We start from the raw sequence: 12500 nt of genomic DNA on the forward strand, positions 1-12500 counted from the left end.
TTCACTCATTATAATACTAGACCCATATTTGTGTTCGCTATTTTTTGTTTCACCATCTTGTGACACTATTTAGGGGCATATTTGACATCTGACAGTGTTTATGAATGTTGTGATAGAAGTTTTACAGTTTTATGAGAGGACAGCAAGCAGCTTAAATTTTGTTGTATTTTTTATACTTCCAAACACAAATGCGGAAGAAGTAACCATCCTTAATGAAAATGAATTAAAATATAGGGAAGAGGAAGGAGGTCTGTGCTTCTGACTGCGAGTGACACATCAGAAAACAGTCATACGATGCACTTGGTCTGGACCAACTTCCTCTTCTCATTCTACCTGCACACCCTGCTTCGCCGGTACTATAGAACCAGAGTTCGGCATCTTGCTGTGTGTCATCGCTCTCTGAAGACAGAGTTTGGTAGTGATCTGGGATGGGCGCCTTTCAGGGCTTTCTTTTCTGATGATCCTAGGAGAATAGTGTTATCTATGTTTAGAATTTTAAACTAAACCTATTTTGGGGAATATTACGGCAAATATAGTAATGATGATAGTTATTGGCATCATCAGTCACTAATTCTATGAGTTATTATTCATAGCGTAATAAAGAAACACAGTGATCTACTCCCCACGATGACTATTAGCACCTACATGCTTCTCCCGTCCTCAGGCAAAAAGACTCGTTTAGCGTGTACAATTGCGGAGCCATGAAGCATCAATATTCTTTATCAGTATGGCCCCATGTAGTTGCTTTCCGCATCTTGTGACATTGCATTATTTCAGATTATCAAGAACAGCTGCCGCAGCTGGCAGTCGGGACACTTTATTAGCAAGTGGATTGTGAAAATCAACACAAGTGTCTAGCCAACATAATCAATATAAATACAGTCATCATGTAAAAAAGAAAAGTCGCATTTGCAGAATGATAAGTCCTACATTCTCTAGAAACTCATAATCATGGCGACCATAGTGTAATTTTTTTCAAAGCAAATATTGATTTCAATTATTTGCATAGTTTCAATATATATGTTGCTTTTTTACTTTTCATTTACTAGATTTACTAAGCATGTGTAAATCAATGTTTTTAGCATAACTGTCATTCACCAGCCGACCATGAGCTTCCTTCTCCTCCCTTACTTTTGTATTCTTTTATTCTTTTTCATAAATAAATTGAAACTATTTGATTCTCAAAAGCTATTTTTTGGAAATTAGCATAATTGTCATAGCTATTCGTAATATCATTATGCCTATGTTATGCCTCTAAGATAAGAATTCTAAATTGTCAAATGATTGTAATTTAAAAATTTAATTTCAGAATTGCCCATTGGGTGAAATGTCAATGACGTTTCTGGGAAAGTGTATATAAAGCGTTACAAGTACATCCGCAGGCAAATAAAACAATATTTATTTAACACATCATGTTTCACGCAACATATATGTAAGGTGCAAAGTGAATAAAGAATGGTGTTTATGCTTTGAGTTGTAGAGAGCAGGATAAACCCATGTTTATTATACTCTATATCTAGAAGTTTGAGGAGGAAGGGATGGGAATTTCATATGGAGAGGGAAGCCATACCAACCGTTTAAAGAGTAAAGTGCGTTGTAAAGCACGGTTTACACTGACGTTTTGCATTTTTACTTTTTGTGAATTGTGTGGGTTACAACTTTTATATTGACTTTCATAATAGCCATTTGTTAATGTAATGTCATCTAATGCTTTAGATGACACTAGATAGGTATTCAAAAAGTCAGTACAAGAATTTCTCCAAGCTAATTCAAAGCATCCAGTGAGACGATTTTCGCCGACGGCAACTGTATTTTGCAAAGTAATTCATGAGCTCTTCCACCTACTTCCACTACGCTTCCCACTCCACGTGAAATCTCTACCTTTTCTCCCCTTCTACGTGCATGTCAAGTCATGGCCGGCGTTCCTCAGCATTTTTCACTTGTTCATTACTCTTGATCTCTCTCTGCCACTGTCATTTCTTCTTAATAATATCCTTTGATGATATTAATGATGATAAGAACAACAATGACGATAAATATAATGATTATTATAACAATATTGATAACAATAATAGAATAGTGACTACACGACCATTGGTATTTAACAATAATTTGTTCGTGTAAGACAGTGTCATTCACAGGATAGATAAGAGAAAAAATAAATATGAAAAACATTTTACATTATCGTCGGTTCTACGCTCACTGGTGACATTTTCTCTCTCTTTTTTTTTTTTTTTTTTTTTTTTTTTACAAGTCGCCCAATAAATCCACTGGTTGATAGATTTACTTGACTGAACTTTCGAAAGCACACTTCTTATACCTTACAGTTATCATATAGGATGTAAAATGTGTTAATTAAATATTGTAATATGGGTGGTTATATTTTGTATTCACTTCATACACGTTTTTCTCAGAAACGCTGGTGACGCAGTTGGACATTTCTCGCGTGGTAATGTCTAATTTTAACTCAAGAATTACAACAGTATGACAACTTCAATCGCCTTCCTAGAAGAATTGTATTCATTCTGCCACTTTGGACAGCATATTCATTTAGTCTAACATTGAAACAACGAGCAGTCATGTATTTAATTAGAATCATATTGACAATAATGATTAACATCATTAATATCATTATTATTACAAAAGTGATTTTAGACTTGATCAACATTATTGTTGTAGTAACAATGATTATATTATTAATCATAATTGTAATGGTATGTATAATAATAATATTATTAGTTTTGATACTACTGCTACTGCTACTACTAATGAAGATAATGATAATAACAATCATGATATTACTATAATGCAAACAATGATAGTAATAACAGTAATGAAGATATCATAATTATAGATGATAGTAATGAGAAAGACGATCAATATGGTACCGAATTGGACGACCATAAAAGTTAGTGTTAAAGGAAACATTGTTAATGATTACGATAGCAAATTGTTATGATAATTTCGTAGAATTAGCTTTTGAATATATGATAATTTCAATTGGTTTAAGGAAAATCATTAAAGAATACTAGAATAAAGGAGGGCTTTGGGAGGGGAAGGGAGCTTATGGTTGGCTTGTGAACGAAGGAGTAGTGATAGAAACAAATACTTATACATGCCTAGGTGAGTGGCAACTCTAGTTTATAAAAAATCACAAAGCAACTTATATATTGAAACTACGCAGATCATTTGAATCAATATTTATTTTGAACATTATGTCAGGTAACTGATAAAAAAATAGACTTCTGGAATACCTGTCTTGAGGTCTTAGGAAGCAAACATTTCATAAATGCTATTTTTTTCTTTTTGAAACAGTAATTGTGGTTATAATGATTATTTTGGTTATATTTTTGTATTGATTTTCACAATGATCACTTGCTAATAAAGTGTCATTCAACAATTATCATGGGCTGACTGCCAACTATGGTAGTTGTTCTTGGCAACTTGAGATAGCACAATGTTACCAGATGCGGAGAGTAACTAAAGGACTGTACTGATAAAGACTGTTTATGTTATTTGGGTCCACATCTGTACATGCTGCTACCCATCACCAGTTGGTTCGGATAAAAGGCAAAAAGCTATTTTTTGAAATTAGGTATAATTTTCATTGGCTCTAAGTTGTTACTAGACAGGTAGAAAGTGTCTGGTTTTCAATTACGACACTACTACATACAGGGTTGCCAACTGCTTGGTTCCACTTCATTCCCGGGAATCTGCGTATGTTCACACTTTAGCTCGTTATTCTTTACATTTGTTCTACACCATTACGCATTAGTTTAGCAATGAAACATTACAAGAACTTTGTATCTTTTGTAGCTTTATTTCAAATTCTAGGACAATAACGAATATCTATAGAAATAAGCAAAACAGGTCATTTACCAGGTAACTCTAGCAATCTCGCTCGCTCGGACGTTGGCAAGGGTTTGAGAAGATCCAGATTTTAATACCCTATGTCAATTGAATCTTTACAAATCACATGTTAATTTCAACATGAAACCAAATTCTTTATTTGTTATTTTATAGGCAGTATAATTACAGCCAATATGTGACATTTAGAATAAATAATTCTTTCGTTTAAATCTGGACACAATTATTGGCGGTAACACTTCCAAAAGAAGCAAAACTCTGCTTCTCATTTATCGTTACTTGGTCATAGTACATCCCTATAACAGACTTAAACACTGTAATACGTCCAAGGCAAAGGATCAAGTCAAACTTGTATATATATATATATATATATATACATACACATACATACATATATATACATATACATATACATATACATATACATATACATATATACATATACACATATACATATATACATATGTATATATATATATATATACATATATATATATATATATATATTTATATATGTATATGTATATGTATATATATACATACATATATATATATATATATATATATATATATATATATATATATACACACACATATATATGTATATATATACATATGTATATATGTATATATATGTATATGTATATGTTTACATATACATATATACATATACATATACACACATATATATATACATATACACACATATATATGCATATACACACATATATATACATATATATATATATATATATGTATAAACATATATATATATATATATATATATATATATATATATATATATACATATACATATATATATATACATACACACACACACACACACACACACACACACACACACACACACACACACACACACACACACACACACACACACACACACACACACACATATATATATAAGAGAGAGAGAGAGAGAGAGAGAGAGAGAGAGAGAGAGAGAGAGAGAGAGAGAGAGAGAGAGAGAGAGAGAGAGAGAGAGAGAGAGAGAGAGAGAGGGAGGGAGGGAGGTGTACATGCATACATATATGTATATTTATTGATTATGTATGTGCACATTTATGTATAGATGATAGGGAATTAATTTCTGGCTACCAATTAGCCTACATCACTCACAGTTTAGATTTTTGTCAAAAGTGAATACGCACTGATGCTATGGAAATTGACTACCACATTCCCACAAACCGGAAAACTATACTCACACAATTTTTTCATCCATTCACAAGCATTAAGGGTGGAAGGAAGAGGCACACACACACAAAGAAACATGATATGTAGAGAGATTATTGTATATAAAATAGTTGTTATGTCTGATGTAGGACACAATGAAAATTGATTTCATCTGGTTGATGTACTAATAAGATCCAATTTTGAAATATCTTGAAATGCATGAAGTTTCCAAAGAATATTATGCCACTATAATGAGTTCCAATTAGTAACGAGAAACGTTTGATTCCAGTGATGCACAGAGTTTTCCAGCATGACCTATACCGACTACGCCTTAATACAGCTCGGGCTTATGTGGAAGCTCTGGAGACAAGTAGCAATCCTGTGTCTCTGTCCCAAACAGAACCACTTAAATTGTCGGCCCAGGTAAGAGAGGCATTGTGTTGCCAGAATGTTTAAGCCTGAAATATTAATCAATGTATACTGGGTGATTTTTTAAATCAGATCTTACACTTAATATCGTATCGTATTTTTAAAACAAGGTGTTGGGTCTTGGTCCTACATTCAAATTGAGAGTTGAGCTCCAGAATACCTCTTCATCGTCACCATCTCTGCAGTTGGCTGTGATTTTTCATTGTGATGACAGAATCTACAGTGTAAACAGGTCATATATTCAGGTAATTATATGGAGATGTGTTCTTTCGCATGTTCTAAACTTAGGGCAATATCACACGCGCGCGCGCACACACACACACACACACACACACACACACACACACACACACACACACACACACACACACACTCACACACACACACACACACACACACACACACACACACACACACACACACACACACACACACACACACACACTCACACACACACACACACACACACACACACACACACACACACACACACACACACACACACACACACACACACACACACACACACACACACACACACACACACACACACTCACTCACTCATTAAGGAGTAAATGTATTCGTTTAAACATTCATGTACAGTCAGAAACTACTGTTGCTCAGACACTCAGGCACAAATTGTTGCAAGGTTGCCTCTTTCTGTATTATTTGCCCAATGATTACCTCGTGTGTATTTGTATGCAGTTCCAGTAAGATTATGTTTATGATTAGTCCAAATCCGTATCATGCGTGAATGTGTATTAAAAAGAGTGTTTTGTAAAACATTGATGGGATATACGGCTGCATCACAACTACAGAGAAAATTAATTCCTGTGTAGTATGTATCTATATTATTCCTGTTGCCATCTGCCAATGGCTTCAACTTCCTAGGTGTATTGACAGATCATTAGAGGAAGTCGACCAAACATAACAGGAGTTGAAAGGTAGATGCCCATTGATGGAAGACAAGCACTTACTCATGGTGAATGGTCACATGACTACACCCTTTGGTCCTCAAATTAAGGGAGATCATTGAAACATTAAGTACAGCCAAGTGTTCAGTTTGACCTAAGCTTGGTCATTCCCGCCTCAGCTGTAATAAGGCCTCTCCTCCCAGCTCGCTCCTAGATGAACTTTGTGGCCCACTATCGTTTCCGAAGTTTGGGAATATTCATTCTACATTTGGTGTGACTCATCATCATATGCCGCATCATGCAGAGTTTCTCTGATCACCCCTCCAGTCAGTATAGATCCTTTATACTGTCTGTTATCGCTGATAAAAGTGCACTAATTAATAAACAAGATATGCTGCAAATCTGCTAAAGATTGCTTTACAAAGATATGCGAATGAATTGAATCAAATTATAACAGTGCTTAGTTATTTGTACATCTAGTTCCGAGAACATGTTTCCCAGACACAGCATTATTTCGCAGATCATTTAAGACGTTTTCGGCAAGCGCAAATATATCAGATGTTAAGGTTTCTCAGTAATAACGTCACTACCTCGTACTAGAAGCTGATTTAGTAAATGGTGCCGCTGCCTGCCAGCCGTAAATGTTATCAGATGAAACTGTCGTACAACCTCATTTCTCACAGAATAATATGCCACTGTCAACAAACTAGCGAGTGTATATATATGAAGTTTATTTGTATATTTTTTAAAATATCTTAGTGAATGAAAAATCTTGAGGACTAAGAACCAGAAAATGCAGCGTTTAAATACTTTCCTGAAGATATAGACCATGGTCATGGCTATCGTGGGCTACCCATGTGCAATTATGCTTATTGCAATGACCCGTTACCTAGTCAGAAGCTGGGCGCAGTCGTGTTACCTAGTATTCTAATACAGTAGTGCCCAAATGTAAAAAAAAAAAAAAAAAAATGTATTTAACTGTTATATTTTTCTACTGAATAATGATAAAACTGCATGATTTTTAACTTATGATAAACGGTTTATTAAGAATTAAATAAAAATTCAATCCTTGAGTAGGTGCTTTGACTCTTTAAGAGTTTGTTGTCATCACCGAAGATGCCTTAAATTTTGCGTTAAAAGAAGCTATAAAATAGTTTGATCTTATCTTTATCTACAGTCAGCAGCCCGGAAGTTGTACAATTTCTCATACCTGAAATGCCCTCTCTGCCTGATATAGAATTGAAATACTATCAGCAATTGTCAGATATGCTAAAATCCGGCAAATTCATTAGATCATTTAATATATGCTAAAAGCAACGTTTTTACGAAAATTAATTATCAAATACCTTAGAACAAGTGGATTGTCTGCCTATTTGGCAAGACTAATGTGAGCACAACTATTTATTAATCTTTCTTCTGACTTTAGCGCTTTGTCGTGTTTGGAAGTATTCACTATGATCAGGGGTGCAGTGCCAATTTTATAGGTGACGGATCTCTGGCGAGCCATTCCTATCCTTTTTCTATATGTCACACGATCAAGTAATTCGTGTTTGCACTCACTGATTATCATGAAATATGATTATCAAACAAATATTTCAAAAAAAAAAAAAAAAAAAAAACAATCGTGTTTAGGAAGTTAAAACTACTTTGTGACCACCAAATACCACCAGTGAGGAGTGTCACAACAGTTTCCATGAAGGGTGTGAGATGTTTCGGGGGTCTGAATGTCATCTGCTGATTGTGGTACCGCAGCCGTGATATGGCATATGGCTCAGGATTCCACTGAACTAGAGGAGGCATATGTAGTTTAATAACATAACATAATTGCTGATAAATACTTATTTATGAGATTTCCTGAACGTGTTGTTGATATCAGGTTCATGTTGACTGAATCCCCTCTCACACTCTGCAGCATTAATAGGAATAACTTGTGAACAACTTAGTGATTGGTGTAAATCTTTGGGATGCGGTGTCTATGAACCTCCACATAGTCTTTAAAGGGATACTAAAGTATGAATAAAGAATTACCTGTCTAATGAACTATTGCTAAAGCCATGGACATCATCGATGAATGTTAGTATCCAAAGCAGGTTGGCAATTTTATCTTATACCGTTTGTCTCGCATAAATGGACAAGGAGCATTCACGTGCGTCGGGTGTTGTTTCCAGATTCGTACCAATATAATTCCATTTTGAATGTATAAAAAATGAATGTTATTGTATCTTAAAAAAAAAAACGAAGAAATATAACATTATTAGAGATGTAATACTGCTATTTTCCTGCCATGACCAGCCATCACCCACAAGCCATCATCCCCCATTCCCCTCATCCTCTCTCCCTTTCCTTCACCTCATCATCGACTTGCAGAAATGCCGAAGCGGTGCTGGCGGGCTCCGGCAACACTGCGCCACTGACTAGGATACAGTTCTGTGATTATTTAGTTCTTGATTACACTACATGTTGCTCTCTACGGTTACTCATTTCAGTCATTATATAAAGTTGGTTATTGTATTCGCCTTAACCCTGGATTAAAAGAAAAAGTAATGCTTAGTGTGGTGCCATTTCCTTTGTGCTATGTGGTCTCTCACATCTACAGTTGAAGCACCTGTATCGGGACAGTAAATTACAATGTTACTGAATTAGTGCACTTAACAGTACGGTAATTTTGAAAGTCTACTGTGTGTGTGTGTGTGTGTGTTACGTGCATTTCTCGCTTGTGTTACACTTATATGGACGTAGAACTTTCTCCTCTCTCCTGAAAGCATTTCGCGTCGGCTACGGTGTCGAACGGAGCGTGAAATTAATCATGAAAGGAGGAACATATACAAAACAAGCAAACGAAAGACGGGTAGTTCCCTTAGATTAAACCAGGTTTACGATTAACCAAACACTGATTTGAACTGACCACCGCCGCCTTTTATCCCTCTTACCACGTAATTATCTCTTCTAAGCAAAAACGATAAGATGCTCATTTGTGTAGCATCTAAATCTTCTCACATTTTAAGTGACCCATATTGTTTCAACTGCACCGAATTCAATGTGTTCGTGAGTTTCTCCCATTCGTAAGAATAAACTTATTCTTATGATGAATTTCTCTAGTCAGTTTCTCTTACTTAACGATTTCCTCTGTATTTTTACGAGTGTATTTGATCGTTAGAAAATTAATTATGATCATTATATTTATTAATTCTTTCAATAATTCGTTTATCTGATATTAAGAACCTTATATAATTTCGGTACGAATTTCTTTCATTTCGCCTCATGGGGTCTCTCAGTGATCTCGGTGCTATTGGTTTTGATTATCTGATGAGAAGTTTGCTAGTTTCTCTATCTGTGCTCATTGATGGAAGAGACATGCTTGCTCTAAAAGAATTATCTCAATTGTGCCCCGAATATTTGCGGCTGTTCTGTATCGACTGTTGGCACTGTAGGGTTAATGGCAGCTCCGTTGCAGTATTCTATGATATCACGAACACATTAATTTATTTTGTTAAGTATTTTTAATTCGATTCGAAATCGTTGAAAAATGTGGACACATACTGATTGGACACCAGTCAGTAAAGATAACGTAGTCTAACATGGATAAGCCAGACCATGTATTATATTTATTACGCCGGTAAATCGGTATTTTGTAGCGAATCCAAAGTTAAGATTAAAAGAATTCATATCCGGGAACCTAGCTATCCCGAGAAGTGTTAACAAACACTCCTTTCGTATAGGAAATATATAATTTTCATATTCAGGTTAATGTAGTAGTTGAATTAATTTTGAAGTACAATAATGCTAGTTACTTGTTTCAGTATTGTTCTTAGTGTCTATAGCGTTTGTGATATCTTTTCTAACAGAATCGTTCACTCTCTCGCTCAAACACTGTCTCAGTTACCTTATTCAAACTTTTTATGCATAAATTACGACAAATTGCTTTAGGGTTTTCATTGCATAATTGCTAGTTGAATTATGTATTTAGTCCGTATATGTTTCCTTATTGTGACATTGGAATTTGATATTGTGTTGTTGCTGTAGGATTAGGGAAATAATCTTCGTAATTTATTGGCAGTAACGTCAATGTTGCCTGCAGACATTAACTCTCAGTTTTGCCCATCGTGACGAGTGGATAGTAATATATGTATATTACTTTCTTATCATTACGTCATTCATTCTGCTCACTCTATTTTGAGATTATTAGTAGTTTAATTACTTTGGTCATAAGAGAAGGAAAAATAAAGAAAATATAACATTTTGATGCACTTCCTCAGAGAACTTCCAAGCAAACTTTAGCAACTATACATAGTGATGTAGACATACTTCGGTAGCCCAAAAAAAAAAAAAAAAGGAAACGGTTATGTGTGATTGGCGATTTACTGTTATGATAATGACGCACCATTCAACGTGCCCTTTTGTACATGTCATTATCTCAATATGAAAATCAGTTGTGACTTCGCGGTTAACAGTAGAGCATGATAGCAAATGCACAATTTATTATGAGTTATTACACACAGTATAAAATTCGGGGCTGAACTGTTGATCTATTCGATAATAGCAGAATATAAACGGTAAAGATAATTTTTAACTTGCATCAGTATGTTACGTCAGCAGTAGCTGTATAGACCTTTTCAATATTAGTTATGCTTTCGTGTAAAGGTCGTCAAAGAATTTAAGGGATTTAAAGGCTGTTAAAGAATGACAAAGAAGGGACATTGCAAGCACAAGAGGGCATGGCCTGGCCCACTTAGGACCTAAGTCTATAACTGTGGTGAGCAGGAAGACCATAATGAGTAACCTATCCCATCCCCTCCCCATCAAAGGAAAGGTAACATCTAGCAGAAGTCGAAAGTTTCTCATGCCCTGAGCTGGCTGCCATTTGCCATTCGTAAGCCATTCGCGCGCAACGGTTGGTCAGATGCATGATGTTGATAGTATAAAATTTTCTAACAATACAGATTAATAGATGATGATTCCGTTTCCTTCAATAGTTGACTACATGATTAATCTCATTAAGGCCCAAGTTATAATCTGTTAATTCTGATTTTTTGTTCAAATCAATTCGTGTGAAAACCTTATCTTAAAGTTGCCTAATTCATTCTTAAGGTGAAAAATGCATAATAGGCACTTTCACTCTATTGCTTATATCTAACACTTAGCAAATATCATCATATTTGCTTATTGATTATGGATTTTTATCCTATAATTTGAGTAATTTCTTTATTTGAAATCGATAAGCCTTATAATTACAAGATATGATATCCATATCCATATTATTTTATCATTTTCTGTAACTTCGTTTTGACTTCTTGCTACATTTTTTTGTCTGATGTCTAGGAAAACTTATTTGATTATAATGTCTTTTAATTATGTAGTCTGTCTTTGCATCTGCCCATTTGCTTTCTACATAAGGACAGATACAAAGACAGACTTCATAATAAAAAGCAAATGAGAAGCAGACGGAGAGGAAAGGAAACACTTGACACTTTTTAATTGGCCAATGAACCATACGCGTTTGTTTTTTAAACAGACAGCACGCGGCGCTTTATGTCAGGTATTACTGGTGTAACAATATTTGCCTATTTGTGCGAGTTTTCTTCTTAGGCGTGAAAAGACGAACCTCGCCTCACGTCAAACATACCTTTTTACTGGAGAAGAATGAATATTTACTGTTGACTTTTTCTGTGTAGTTCCCGCCAGATAAATCGTAGTACATTATGGTTATTCTAAATAATTCCAAGTTGCGTCCGGCTTGAAACGCAAACACATCAGATGTTGTCGGCGAAAAATGCCTTACTTATCATCTTCAGCCGAAGCGAGGCGGAGGAGAGAGACAGAAAGAGAGAAAGACAAACCCTATGTGTGTTGTGAGTTACAGAATGAGTGAAAGAAAGGCTTGACGAAAACCCGAAACAAAACAAAATAGTAACACTGGCGACGAAAGTGCAATAACCGTAAAATTATTCATCACTACAGATCAGATCACCAAAATTGTCTTAGCAAGTTAAGTAACATTTTAAATATGTTTATTTTTTATTTATTTATATGTTTATTTTTTGTATTATCATGCTATGCTATGCTTCCTCAGAACAGTTATGATGTCGGCTATTATAT

At 34.9% G+C, this 12500-nt stretch overlaps 1 protein-coding gene across 2 annotated transcripts in view; it reads left to right on the forward strand.

Moving 5' to 3' along the window:
• Positions 1–12500, forward strand: part of BBS1 (Bardet-Biedl syndrome 1) — a 59306-nt gene that overhangs the window by 45921 nt on the left and 885 nt on the right. For both annotated transcript variants that reach the window (XM_086536443.1, XM_086536442.1), the window contains exons 10-11: positions 5351–5484; positions 5601–5735. In XM_086536443.1, the coding sequence (XP_086392569.1) occupies positions 5351–5484; positions 5601–5735 (269 nt within the window). The remainder of the gene's footprint in view (positions 1–5350; positions 5485–5600; positions 5736–12500) is intronic.

Source organism: Penaeus japonicus, unplaced genomic scaffold (assembly GCF_977035675.1).
Source record: "Penaeus japonicus unplaced genomic scaffold, GWHDUDI00000001_assembly GWHDUDI00000004, whole genome shotgun sequence".
Lineage (NCBI taxonomy): Eukaryota > Metazoa > Arthropoda > Malacostraca > Decapoda > Penaeidae > Penaeus > Penaeus japonicus.